The following is a 15,150-nucleotide window of genomic DNA, read 5'->3' on the forward strand; positions in this document are numbered from 1 at the left end:
TTTTCCCCCATAATTCACTCCCATAAAGTTTAAATGTTGGTATTTTGTGTTGTATAAATATATTTAATGTTTTGACATTGAGCAGGGCAGCCAGCCATGGAGGTCTGCATATCTATACTTTTGTAGCACATTTATCCAACATGCTGAGTATGAACAAAAATGGTTTTAAAAGAAGTGTGTAAGTTGCTATGTTCATATAGAAATATACTGTTGTAACTATTCTCTGTACGTTACTGTTGGGTACATTTTAATGCTGAATGCTGCAGGTGCTTTGGGGTGGCATAGCTGAATGGTTAGGGTGCCCGCCTAGGGAACCAGAGCCCCTGGTTGTCCCAGGTTCGATTCCTGGCCAGGGTAGGAATGTTGATGTGTGTCCCTGAGCTCACATGCTCCTTGTGGGCAGCAAATCAGCTGGGCTGGGCTGAAAATACTGAATTTCCCTCACGGGAGGAAATAGGTATCTATCTATTTGACACACTGGAGTGATATTGGCTCATGTAACCTACTCTGATCCAGCAGTCTCATAATTCACAGGGAATGCCAGACCTGCTGATGTTCTGTCTGGTTTCTATCTCTTGGCATTATAAGTACAACGTGCCTCTCAGCATGCCTCAGCATGACGGTTGCAGTGTTCATCTTTTTGAGTTGGGAGGAGCAGGCATCACAGTGCAACTTGCCTGACGTCGTTTGGACTACTTTGTAGAGCACATCATTTCAGGGTTCCCACGGTCATGAAATTCCTGGACATATTTTGAAATCAGAAAGATATATTTCCAGTACTGGAATTTTGAATTGATCAAGGGTCCTGGAAAGTCCTGGAAAAACATATTTGGCTATGCATTGTTTTTGGCTATTGATTCTCCAGGAGGGTATAACATTACACGAAATATGTAACATGAATAGTTTTTCACCAAACGGGCTGCGTGATTGCTGCCTAATGTGTGTGAGAAAAAGAACAGATCTACAAGCTCACAAAGTGCTGCAGCGTGACAGGTATTTCGCTTGTAGATCTCTTCCTTTGTCATGTGATGTGACACCAACCTGTGCAGTGCAACCTAACTATTCAGAGCAACACGTGAATCATAGTGATGAAGCTTAAAGGAGTAGTTCACCCTCAAAATGACTTTTTTTCTATTGATTACTCATGCCATGGATACTTGAGTTTAACAATATTTTATTGTATTTACATTCCTAGGACAAAAAATTGATTATAGTCAAATTTACCCCCATTGATTCCGGATGGGGACCCGAATGCATTTGGGTCCCCATCCACAATCAATGGGGGTAGATGTATTGTAATCAAATTATTGTCTTAGGAATGCGACAAAACCAAAACAAATATTATTGAACTCAAGTGTCCATGGCGTGAGTAATCGATAGAAAAAAAGTCATTTTGGGGGTGAACTACTCCTTTAAGCAATTTATCTAGTATCGACTATGTGCTGACTGCTATAGGCCTGGAAATTGGGTTAAATATTCTGGAAAGGTTTTAGAAAAGTTCTGTAAATTCATTGGTAAAAATGTGTGCCAATCCCTAAAACCTTGTACCAGACAGTGCAATGCGATTTGTTACTCTTAACTCTTGTAACCTATTGATGACATGTCTGTCCCTCTTTCTTTCTCCAGAGAGGCACAGCCATGCTGCTGGAGCACCTGGCCGGCAGCCTGGCCAGCGCCATCTCCGTCAGCACCCACCTGGACATCGCGCCCCAGCACCACCTCTTCATGATGGGCCGCAACGGCAGCAACATCAAGCACATCACCCAGAGGACGGGGGCTCAGATCCACTTCCCAGACCCCAACAGCCCCCAGAAAAAGTCCACCGTCTACATCCAAGGAACCATCGAGTCCGTCTGCCTGGCGCGCCAGTACCTCATGGTATAATATCAAAGTCACTATTGGACGTTGTTCACCAAAGTCGAATATTCGTTTATTTTTTTTATTGTTTGTCTCTTTAAAAAATATATAGTTTATAAAGCTTGGCTAGATAGGAAGTCATTAGAATGAGTTGTCAATACCCATGGTGGATGAATTTGTTAATGCTCTATACCAGGGCTTCTCAAACCTTTTTAGGCCGTGACCCCCAAAATAAACATATTTGAACTGGGGACCCCCACCCTGACAAGCACTTGGAATTGTAGGTATTACATTTAATGTGACTTGGCTCCACAGATAAATATTGTGAAAATAGCTACATATCTACATATATCTACATGCTCACAACGCCTTGCAACGCGAGGCGTTGTGAGCATGTAGATCGGCAATTTTCACAATGTTCGCCTCTTGTACTTAATATTTGACAGTTTGTCCAGTCCTGTCGTATATTCGACTATTCGAATACTTTGAGGTTGAATAATTCGAATACTAAAAATCACTATTCGTGAATGCCCTAGTGTGTGGGGTGTGTGTGTGTGTGGCCATTAGTGAGTTTATTCATCGGTATCCACTTTGTAGGGAGCATTAACTTTCGCTGCTCGGCATCATTGGCCTTGTGGTTGAGGGTACAAAACCAGTTCCACAAGAAGGGCTAACTTGTATCAACAGTAATCTATACGGGTCGCGTATAGATTTAGATTCCGCGGGGTTTGCGGCGACCATAATGGCCCCTATTGTCTGCTGTAACGTCAACATGGTGTGTGTGAATGATGCGTGGGCTCTGAAAAGCTAACCATTGGGTTTTGAAAAGTGAACCATGATTGGCTTTAAGGGTTTCGAATGGCCTTGGGGGCACGATGTACTTGGCCATAATCGCCCTGCTGAAATGTCCATATTATAATTTAGATGAATAACGATCTCTATCCGACTCAAGGTTGCCCTGCCTAGACGTTACTGTATAGACGACGTCTCGTGCAAGCGTGTGCATATTTATGTCAGAACCTGACGATGGCCAAATGAATACTGTCCGTTTACGAAATGTTTTTCTGAATGGTATTTTCTGCGCGGTCGTCTCTGTCAGTGATTTATGGGTCAGCACATTAACACTGACGCATCGGGCCAGGGGCGGGGGGGTTTAGGCTCCTCGCGTATAGATCTCTGTTTCTTCAAATTGCTGTGCGGTCATTCTCCGCATTGTTGCCCGCGACCACAAAGGCTGTTCTTATCTGAATAACTCAGGAGAATAATCAACCATGTGGCTTTTTCAGAAAAATGTGTAAAAAATGACGGCCGCTTAATTATCGTTGGCCAGAAGAGCTTCTGCTGAGCTGGTCCATTTAAAACATCACCGCTATAAACATCTTTGGCCCGGTGGCTGGAGAGCAATAATGTGGGGCAGTAATTCTACTAGGACTGTCTTCTCTTTGTCTGCGGTCTCCCTTTCTTGGCCCCGAAAGACATTTGGCGAATGCCAAAAGTCGTATCAGTAAACATGACTTTCTTTCTCCCGTTTTGGTCTGGAAGTGGGACACACAAGAAGGGGGCCTCTCGCTTCCCTGGACGAGGAGAAAAAAAAGAAAGAAATTATGAAGTGATGTGATGTGCGTGGATAGCAGGAAGGGACGGGAGAGAGTGGAAAAGGGGGCAGGAGCAGTAGAAAGCCCAAGGAGAGAGAGATGCATAGTAGGGATGGGACGATATGAAAATGTCATTATCACGATCATTGTGACAAAAGAAATTGCGATTTACGATATTATCGTGATAATCAAAATCCATTATCCTGGGCCAGAACATTTGCCAAAAAATAGCAGATCTACAAGCTCACAACGCGTCACGTTGCGATGCGTTGTGAGCAACGTACCGTATTTTTTGGGCAAAGACATTTGATAGAGACGAGAGTGAAAAAAGACTGTATCAAGTACGTATATTATAAGTACCTTTTACCAATTATAGAGGGTGTAAGTGGTACCGGATATGCAGCTCGGCAAATAAAAGGTGAATTGATCCCAGTGCATGATGGAGGACGATATCACGATAAATTAAATCTCAACGATACGATTATCGCGAGTGTTTTTTATCACGATAAACGATAATATCACTTATCTGATTTATGGTATTTGCGTTTTATTTTTTTAATGACAATCAATTGGGGGAATGTTTTTTAGAAAATGTTTTGAATCAATAATAATTAAAAACAAAATGTACGAAACCAAAATTAAGGGACCCATAAAAATGTGTTGCGACCCACAAATGGTGCTTGGGAACCAGTGGAGTGGAGCAGAAAGGAGTGTACACGAACATACAGTAGAAGAAAGGGGGAGAGAGGTTTTCCAGGAAAGAGTGAAAGAAAAGCAGTAGAAGAGGAGACGGCAGGGTCTCTCTCTCTGCCAGACTGGTAGATCATGGTTCCAATCTGTATCCCTGTCAGTACCAGCCTGGCCCTGCTCTCTGCTAATTACACACAACTGACAATCAGAACACTGTCCAGCGGCTCTGCCCCAAAAATACAGATGTCTGTGGTCCTTGCGGTGGTGATCATGCAAAACAGATTGCTCTGGGAGGAATTTCCCAAGCTGTGTGTGGGGCGCGGGTGAATCCGCATATGAATCTTATTTTTATTTGCACAACCAACATGGAGGTCTGCGAGCGTGACATCTTTTAGAATTTAGATCATACAGGGGCCACATGCGGCCCCCACCTTCACTTGATGTGGCCTGCAGGTTAATATTGTTACAACTGATATATTATTGATTTCAGCCGTTGCAATTCCAAACATGCAAACATGACCCGCTTAATTACTTCAGTCTATATCAGTTTCTAGTCTTTATGTCCAATGTATTTGTATTTAAGTTCATAAAGTTAACATAAGAACATGTAAATGCAGTTGAAATAAAATATTTTCTTTTACTTTTCAGGAAAAATAATTCAGGATTCCAATAAAACAAATAGACGATTTACAAGCTCAAAACGTGTTGCACTGCGACGCGTTTTGAGCTTGTAAATCGACAATTTTTTACTCTATATGCAGTGTGAAAATGGCCCTCTCCATCATCAAAGTTGCCCACCCCTGTTTTAGATGAAGACTGCATGCTGCATATTTCTGATTTAGTGGTGTGTGTGTCTGTCTGTGCATGCGTTCCCACTTCCACAGGGCTGCCTCCCCCTGGTGCTGATGTTTGACATTAAAGAGGATATAGAGGTGGAGCCCCAGTGTATCACAGCCCTGATGGAACAGCTGGACGTCTTCATCAGTATCAAGCCCAAGCCAAAACAGCCCAGCAAGGTATGGCACCAAGCCCCGCATTCATGCAGCACTAAGTGTTCCCAGCTCTCAGCAATGTGAAAATACTGTGCAGGCTCGTAGATTAGTTTTGTATGATTATGTGCAAGAGCCGCCAAATGGTATTTTAAGTTGTGGGTCCTCGGAGACAACGTTGGAAAATCACCGCACGAGCGCATGATTCTGATTTATAAAATCACGGACAGGGCTGCCGTGATGTGCTTGGTAGTTTGGTAATGTTAACCACAACACAACCCTGGCGTCCCTATTTTTTGGGCATGTCATTATAGGGGGTATTTTTCTGAAATGTTCAAAGAAATGTCTAACTTCACTATTCATCACGAGACAATGTAGCCTATATAGGGCTTGAGTGGTTAATGTCCCATACTTTGGAATAATTATAATAATAATAATAATAATCTTTATTTCTATAGCGCTTTTTAAGAACAGAGTCACAAAGTGCTCAACAGAAGAAACAGTAATACAAAGAATCAGCAACACAAATGCAATAACAACGCAACGTTATAACACATCACAGGATGGAGAAATTATAATAATAATAAAAATAAGTAATATAGAAAAATTGTAATAAGGCAAAGATTAAAATCAAGGGTGCTAAGGGTTGAAGGCAATTCTGTAGAGTTGGGTTTTCAGCAGGGATTTAAACCGGGGCAAGGATTCAGCAAGCCTTATCTCTACGGGTAAGGAGTTCCAAAGAGTTGGGGCTCTGAAGGATTGGATATTACAACTTGCTTCCTTTTTGAAATTAGGTGCACCTGTGCAATATTCAATGCCCAGGCCAGCCTGTCGCCTGAGGTCAGTTTTGCTGCTACACACAGTGTTCGTCAGCGTACTGTTTGTCCTAATCCTGACCACCTCCGACCAGGTGTGGTGTCCCTGGGCCTGGCCCCCCGGGCCCTAAGCCCAAACCCAGACAAGCTGGTGTTTAGGTGCCAGGATAAACAGTGACCCATCCCAGAGCTCCTCTAGAGCCCCTCACTTTTAACATTTTAATGAGGTGACAGCAGTAATCCAACAGGGCCTTTTTTCCGAATGCACGCAGTTTGCCGCCGGGCTCCTGGTGCTTTGGCAGACCAGTAAAGCAGGGCGTGGAGGCAGAAGCAGAGAAGACGGATCGTGACTGGAATTCATTTGGCAAGGGTCTCGAGACCCTGGCAAGACGGAAGGAACTGAGACATGATTTGTGCTTGCGTTCGATTTGACTTTTTATTTGATGTTATTTAGGAAATGGCACAGTTTATGGTAATGCCGGCCCGAAAATTGTAGAAGGCTTAAAAGACCCGTCCGAGTTTCGCTCAATTTCTCACGCTATAACTGAATTGGAAGTGGATAATCGGCCACCACTGGAAGATGCATGTTTCTGTCTCGATTTCTTTTCTTTATTTTTTTCAGTATCATTTTTCTTCCTCTGACCTTGTGTAACTGTAAATATTGCCTCACATTCTCAACACATCTCACATCGCTGAGAGGATTTTTATGCAATTGATTACGAAATACTTTTACTTTGCCCCCCCGCACGTCTCTCTCCCTCTCGTCTCCTGTCATGGTTCTATGTTTATCCTCCTAATCGGCACATAATTCCCTCTTCCTTCCTCCCTCCCACCCCTTTCTGCTCCTCTTCCCCCCCCCATTCACTCCCTGTCTGCGGCTATCGTTCCCTACCCTATCTATATCTCTCTCCAACTCCTACCTTCATCTCTCTATCCTCCCCCCTCCCTTTTTCTGTTTCTCTGCAACTATTGCTCCCTTATCAATCTACACTGTATTCAACCACGAAGAGTGAATTCGAGGCAGGTTCGCGCCCCTGACGGCTTGGGAGCTTTTAGCTGGTGGAGACGACGGAGGCACGCCGTCTCAAGTGGACGTGAGACACCGCCGAGCGAGCTTAAGTGAGCGAGTGTCTGTGTCGAGCGCTGCAAAGTCCGCTTGAGCCTACTCAGTGCTCATCCGAGTTATGCAGAATCGTAAATCTTCATCCCCCTGACTTTCGGCACCTCCGAGCAGTCCGAAGGGTGCGTAGCCAAAAGCTCCCAAGCCGCGAGGGTTGTGAACCTAACAACCCGCTCGAATCCACTCCTCGCTGTTCAACCTCCCTTGTTTTATTGTCTCCACCAGCCGAAAAGCATGGGAGAGAGTATGTTTTCGGCCCTGTCCGTCCGTCCATCAGTGTGTGTGTGTGTGTGTGTGTGTGTGTCCTTGCGTCCGTCCGTCTGTTACCAGCTAATCTCCGGCGCCGTTGGCTTGGTCTCGGCCAAACCGTGCACACACACTCCCTGGATGCCAATTCAGAACCTCTGCCCCACATTTTTCACATGGCCCTGTTCTAGCACCACCATGAGGCCGATGTTTGCAAAACACATTTATGTCCACAAATCATGCAAATCGGTAGAGAGTATCTCTACAGTCATATGATCAACATGGATCTGTCCGCTTTTCCATATTACATCCTGATTGGCTACAATTGGCTTCCAGGTTTGCAGGATTGCTCCATTTTTAACAAAATGCCTCAAATCATGAACACAAGAAATGCCACTTCAAATTTCTCAAATCAGCCTCATGGTGGTGCTATAACAGGCCGATTTTTATTTTTTTTACCTTTAACTCCACCGATGTGGAAAACTTTGTATGCACATTCACCTTTGCCCTGCATTTTTCACATTTGCCTTTTATAGCGCCAACTTATGTAAAACACATTCTTTACTATTACTCCATCAGATTTTCTCCAACAATCACGCAAATCAGTACACAGTATCTCTATAGTCAAGTGATCAATCTGATCCATCTGCTATTTCATATTCCATCCTATTTGGCTAATATTGGCTTCCAAAGTTCGCAGGATTGCTCAGTATTTGAACAAAATGCCTCAAATCATCAACGCAGCTAGTGATTACCGTGAAAATTGCCACACATATTCCCACTATAGGTCAAGGAACAAATGCTACCTACCCTTTTCACATTGGCCTGTTAAAGCACCACCAGCAGGTAGACTTTAGCAAAATACATTGGGGAATTAAGGAGCCCGTTTCTACTACCGTGACGTGAGGCGGGACTACGGCTGCTATGGCGCAATCGCCGTTGCAAAGAACACATGCCACCCTTTTTACATTGGCCTATCATAGCGCCTGCCCTGGTGGAGACCTGTGCTCGGAAGAGCACTGCTTCTAGTTTTACATTTGTTCTTAGGGCTGTCACGATATGACATTTTACATGACGATTAATTGTCACTCAAATAATTGGCGATTAACGATTTAATTGTGTTTTTGTCGTTGATAATTACATTTCTGTTTGGCTTTTAGGCTTTGAAGTTGCATATGGCAGATATGACACATAACCTAAACACACAAATAAATTACTGACATATTTGACAACTTACTACTATAACATTGATAGTGGAAATAGCCGATCTACAAGCTCACAACGCGTCGCGATGCGACGCGTTGTGAGCTTGTAGATCTGCTATTTCCACTATTTCTGACATTTTTCAACATTCACGATTATGACGATTATGACAAAATAATTGCGATAATGTCAAATAATCACGATTAGACGATTATGTAATAATTGTGTCAGCCCTATTTGTTCTCATCCCTGGATCAATCGCCTAACTTCTGTCTAACTTTCTCTCTCTCTGGTCTCTCTGTCCAACTCTCTCCCTCCCTCTCTGTCTGTCTGTCTCTCTCTCTGTCTGTCTGTCTCTCTGTCTCTCTCTAGTCCGTGATAGTCAAGAGTGTGGAGAGGAACGCGGTGAACATGTACGAAGCTCGCAAGTTCCTCCTGGGCCTGGAGAGCAACGGGGTGTTACTCTCCTCCTCCCCGTCGTCATCAGTGAGCACCTCCGCCACCAGCAACGGCCCGTCCCAATCCCTCATCTGCCCCGTTGGCCTGGACATCCTGGCCTCAGCTGGCCTGGGGCTCAGCACTCTGGGTAAACCTTTTTTATAAACGTATAATTCTTTTGGGCTTTTTGCCTTTTTATTGATCGTTTACAGTAGACTGACAGGAAATGGGGAGGGCGAAAAGGGGAATGTCACGCAGCAAAGATCGTCTGGATCGGGAGTCGAACCCGCGACACCCCGTCAGGCTATGTGCCCGGACCGCTAGCCCTAGCCGTCCGGGCCAAAACTTGTCATTTCTAATACTCAATGCAGTTCAGACTGCAGTTCTTTCACATTGGTCACCCTGTCACATTTCTTTGAGCTTGCTGTCATGACATTGTTCAAGACGAGGGGGAGAGGACAAAGTACTTTTTGTTTGTTGTTTTTTTGTTTCGTCCTTCCCAGTGACCCAGTTTTTTTTGTGGGAGAACCAATGTCCCCATCCATCCATCATGTCCACCTCTCTAGCAGTCACACACTCAGACAATAACAATCTTCTGCCTGTGGTGGGAAAAAGTATTGATGATATCTCCCCAGCGAATGTGCCAGACTGTTCTTGAGGCTTGTTAGCGACTGCTTTTCCGTACAATGCACTTAATATCCTGGCTTTCACTGTTCTGATGCAGAATCAGATCTCGTACCAAGCTATGAGTCATGGCACCGGCGACTTCAAACGTTGTACAGTACAGAGTTGTTTTCTCTGGGAAAACTTAGCTCATTGTGACGGTATGGATTTCATGCCCAGAAGCCTTCCCCACATGTGCACGTCTTCTGATCAGCCAACCATCAGAATATATAACGTCGGTGTAAATTTCATTCGCACTACGCTCACGTTGAATCAAGAGTGGATTCACGAGCAGATAAATTACCGCAATAAACGGCTGTGTTTGTGGAGGAGTTTACTTGTCTTGTCTGTAGAAATGACCTCAATGTGAAGGAGTTCGCCCGTCCAGCCAAGATCAGCTCTTGTGAAATGTTATTTTAATGGAGACGTTTCATCCATGGTACTATGTGCAGTAATTTTCATATTGGCTGTCAAAATAATTGTGCCGCGTTCTCATTCCCTAAACAGGAATGGTAGTTGTAGCACTTCATACTTTAACTCTGGTACAGGAGAGACGCTTTGGCATTTGGTGAAAATGCTTTTCAATGAAGTGTTGAGTGATGAGTCGCCAAAACAGAAAATAGTGGGATTTGCAGACACGATGTGCACTCAAGGCTGTAGCGTACTTCGCCAGTAGCCACTATCACAATTTATCTGACCAACATAAGAATAATAAGCATTAATACTATCCTGCAGTATGTGTACAGCTTGTAGGCTTATCTTTGACAAAGTCTGCTAATCTGCACAGGCAAACATTGACATTGCATCCTAGTACAGTAGAACTAGATTCTTCCTTTTCTTGTTTGAACACTGGGGCCAAGGACGTGCTGGCCATTGGGAAAAGCAGGACAACTCCCGAACGGCCGGTTCATTCCCGGCCGGTCCAGGCCGGCCATTAGGAAACAATTAAACTGTTTGCACAAAAGTAAAAATTAAACTGTTTGCACAAAAGTAGTGAAAACAGCAGATCTACAAGCACACAACGCCTCGCACCGCGAGGCGTTGTGTGCTTGTAGATCGGCTGTTTTCACTAGTTTAAATCATTTTTAAAATGATAAATACAAAACAAACGGTTTTGGACATAAGGTTTCCACCCGACAACGACGAAATATAACTCATGTAATTGGCCCACTGGCTTGTCACTTGTCATGATCTGAAATGGCAAATCTTTGAATAGCAGCAGCGCTATAATAGAGATCTCTCTCTCTATAGCGCGCAATGAGGGCCTCTACAACTCTTTTTCCCGGGCTGAATCAGGGGCCCAGCACGTCCCTGACTGGGGCCCATGGGCAAAGTTCTGGACGGCCACATCCTGGTCTATAGTAATTGCTACATGCCTCCCTCCATCAGATTACAGCCCAGTGTGCCAGAAGAATCTCTAGCCTTATTCCTGGAGCCAAACTAGCCCCTTGTTAAACCCACAGACCTGCTTCTTTCTGTTTTCATACACCAGTGTTTGGGCTGAGACACCGAGCAGCCACATAGTCGGTTTTACTCAATAATATGGTGTCATTGAGTACGAGGAGATACAGGATATGTCGTTTTTATGCCCGCGGCCTCGTAGATTTCAGGAATTTCTTCCTCTCATTTGCTGTCTGGTCGATGGCAATATGATGACATTCCAGTAAAATAGCTGGAGAGCCAGAGTGTGTAAACGTAACGTGTGTTTAGCTTGAAAAATGGCCCCGCTCTTTGACAGGACCACCGTTGATCTCCCTCTCTCTCTCTCTCTCTCTCTCTCTCTCTCTCTCTCTCTCTCCCTCTCTCCCTCTCTCTCCGTCCCTACCTCCTCCAGCGCGAGCTTGTAGATCTGCTATTTTTGAAAAGTCATGAAAATGTGTGCGAACATTTGCAAATCAAATTTGGCTTCTGGGGGGTCCCTTGAACTAAACATTTTGAGATGGGTGTCCGTGGTCAAATACATATCAATTTGGGGGTCCTTCACATGAAAGAAATTGAGCACCACTGACATAGAAACATATATATATATATTTTTTTTTTTACTTTTAAAGACTTTCACGATTTTCCAAAAATAGCAGATCTACAAGCTCGCAGCGCGGCACTCGGTGCCGCGCTGTGAGCTTGTAGATCTGCTATTCTTCAATAGTTAAAGCACAAAATGTGAGTGAATCCTTGTACCCAGGGCCCAGAAATTTGGTGTGACACCCCTGCTCTCCCCCTCCTCTCCTCCCCTCCAGGTCTCCTGGGTGCGACGGCGGCCCACTCCCTGAGCAACTCCCCTGCCCCAAACTCGGTCCTCAACAGCTTGAACGCCTCCATGAACCCCATGCAGACGGCCAGCCCCAACACCCAGACGCCTCCTCCTTCCCTCTGGCCCAGTTCCCTCACCAGCGCCCAAGGTCTGTTTGTGACGGACAGCACTAGTGTCCACCGCTGGCTGTTGGCCTGACTGGGTTTCTTTCTCTAAGAACATCTTGGCACTGAGATGGGTTTGGGAAAGCCCATATGCCCAAAGAAACCCCAGTGTTACTGTAACTGAACTCTATATTACGCCCGTTGCAATATGGCGCCGAAACGCATGCAAAGTGTCATTGCTACAGTTGAGCTTTCCACGCCCAGTGCCGATGTTGTTGTTTTTTTTCACTTAAATTTTTTTTTATTTAACAAGTATAGAATTAAAGGACATTAAACAAACAATTAACACACATATAACAAAAACAAAAAATAACATAGAAATAAATAAACAACATATAGGGCTGCCAAACATCATATAATGGTAGAAAGAGGTCCAAGTGTTCTTTACTGTTCTGCTGTAGAAGTATATGTGAGATATAGTAGAACATTTCTTATAAAGATAAGCAAGGTACATTTTTTTTAAAAAGCAATACGATCAGAATAAAGTAAAATATTGTTTTGCCTTTTTTCCTTCCATTTTTTACATTGAACATAAAAATTACGACAATTACTAAAATAAAACCAATAGTATGTAGGTACATTGCAAAAAGAAAATAAAAAAATAAGCACAGATAAATAACTAAAACAGAACAGAGTAGACCCTTTTTGTCTATCCTCCTAAGTCTATCTTTTTTTATGTATAATAAATCAGAATTATGTATTGTATTAAGATGTTCTATTAGTAAGATATGAATCAGAACAGCTAATTGTGTATGCATTCGCTTGAATGTCATGGGCCAATCATCTTTCTCTGGTCAACCATAAGTAATCTTTGAGTAAGAGCAATATTCCTTATTTCTCCTGATTTTCTTGTCTGATCCACTTCTCCCATTTGGCCTCGAAGTCAGTGCCGATGTTGTATAACTGCAACAACCAAATGTACAGTACTTGGGCATATCTGTACGTTGGTCTTAAAATGAGGTGTGGTCTGGTGCACTGTTGGCGTGTTGCGATCTTAGGTGGCGTGATAAATGTCAGAAAGTGATTGCACCTTAGACCAGCTCTGACCTGGTCTAAAGTCTAGCGCAGTATTCCCCTGCTATTTAAAGAACACATTAGTAGAGTGACCTACGTATGTAGACAGGTTCTCAAAATGTGCACACTGCATGCAGTCATAATCCATCTGAAGTCGACACAGCACACTTTCAACATGGTAGATGACATTGCTGAGAGACTCATCATTGAGGTTTAAAAAAAGAATTATGATCTAGCAAGATTATTATCCATATTGGCACTGACCGGTTTGCCAATATGGATACTAACATCATTTTTGTGCCCAGAAACCATTTTTCAATTACTTGATTTGTCATTATTCCTATAAATACAAATATAACTATTAAGTGTAAAAAGTAGCTGCTGCTGTGTCTTTGCACTGAGAGTAGTGAGGAGAGAGAGGAAGTCATAGGGTCAGCTTGGTTCCATTTGCTCACTCTTGGGGCCCTATTTTGTCTTATGGCCAGGTGATGATTTATTATTTCAATTCATGATTTATTTTAATGAGTTATTCAAATGCAATCAAAGGCTACGGCTTACAGTGCAACCATTGGGATTGCAATCATATATGATTATGGCCAGGCATGCACTCTTGGACATCTTCTCCAAGTTAGCAAAATGGGCATTGGTCACACATTCACATCTTATTTAAGTAATAAGACCTGGCGTTAACCCATTTAGGCCTAGAATTATTGACTGCTTTAACCAGTGAAAAATAGCAGATATACAAGCTCACAGCGCGGCACCGAGTGCCGCGCTGCGAGCTTGTAGATCTGCTATTTTTGAAAAAGTCATGAAAATGTGTGCAAATCTTTGAATATATGTATTTTCAAAGCGAACGTTTGTAACTCAAATTTTGCTTCTGGGTGGGACCCCCTGGAACTAGATATTTTGAAATGGGGGTCCGTGGCCAAATAAATATCATTTTGGGGGTCCTTCACATGAAAAGGTTTGAGAACCACTGACATAGTAGTCTCTCAAGAACAGACTAACTGAACTTCAGTCAAGTGAAAAGGACCTTTTCTTTGACGATGGCTGGCCAGATTGCTGACATAGAAACATAGTTTTTTTCCAAAAATCTTAGAAGGATTCAAAAGACACTTATAGAATCGGGTCAAAATTCTAATTTTCACGATTTTTTCAAAAATAGCAGATCTACAAGCTCACAGCGCGGCACTCGGTGCCGCTCTGTGAGCTTGTATATCTGCTATTTTTCAATAGTTAAAGCATAAAATAATGATACACAAAATGTGTACCCGTTCTGAATAGATTAAGACGTTCATAATACGGCCCTCAGGAGCTAAATTACTAACACTTTTTACTGTGCGGGTACAACATGCACTGACATACCTGTGCTTGTACAGTATACATACTTTATATAAATAGTATGTGAATTTACTGTATTTCTGTCTTTATGTTTTACTGAAACAGGTTCTGTTGTGAGGACGTGAAAATTAAAACACTTCCCATTCTGTGTGGTGCTGGATAACTCCTGTTCTTTATGTAGAACAATATAATTTCCTTGAAAAAAGTTTTTTTCTGTTCCTATTCCTGTTAGAAAAGAAAAATGTTCGGTGTAATAAACTTGTGGACGTACAGAGTCTAAGTTATGAACGCATCATTTAAACCAAATGGCCATAATATGTTATTGCAACATAACTTTATTTTTTAATGAGTCATGAGGCCTGTCAAGTTTTTTTGTGGCAAATATACAGTCTGTATTGTAAGAGTGCTCGAGTGGCTCAGGGGGAAAGTTCCCGCAACCACAGGCTAGGAGACTAGGGGTTTGAATGCACCGCGGTGCCTCCGGCCTGGCCCAGGCTTCACAACCAACACAATTGGCCGTGTCCCGTCACATGCATTACTCCCATATGGTGAAACTCCTCACTGTTAGCTGAAAAGAAGCAGATTGACAGCATGGCATGTGTCAGAGGAGAAGAGAGTGAGACAAATGCTTGTCTACTCTACACCCTCCCTAAGAACAACCAGTAGGGGTCAGCAGCGACAAGGAACTCTTGTACAGGGGTCTTCAACGTTTTCAGGCCAAGGACCCCTGTTTGTGTGTTGTGCCTGAGGACACTCTGGAA

At 43.3% G+C, this 15,150-nt stretch overlaps 1 protein-coding gene across 1 annotated transcript in view; it reads left to right on the forward strand.

Moving 5' to 3' along the window:
* Positions 1-15,150, forward strand: part of bicc1a (BicC family RNA binding protein 1a) — a gene marked incomplete at both ends in the record, with an annotated part of 113,986 nt that overhangs the window by 82,538 nt on the left and 16,298 nt on the right. The window contains 4 exons of the mRNA XM_080739738.1: positions 1,627-1,878; positions 5,027-5,158; positions 8,888-9,101; positions 11,854-12,015. Coding sequence (XP_080595864.1) covers positions 1,627-1,878; positions 5,027-5,158; positions 8,888-9,101; positions 11,854-12,015 — 760 coding nt within the window. The remainder of the gene's footprint in view (positions 1-1,626; positions 1,879-5,026; positions 5,159-8,887; positions 9,102-11,853; positions 12,016-15,150) is intronic.

The sequence above is a fragment of the Nannobrachium achirus genome, assembly GCF_963921795.1.
Source record: "Nannobrachium achirus genome assembly, chromosome: 13".
Classification (NCBI taxonomy): domain Eukaryota; kingdom Metazoa; phylum Chordata; class Actinopteri; order Myctophiformes; family Myctophidae; genus Nannobrachium; species Nannobrachium achirus.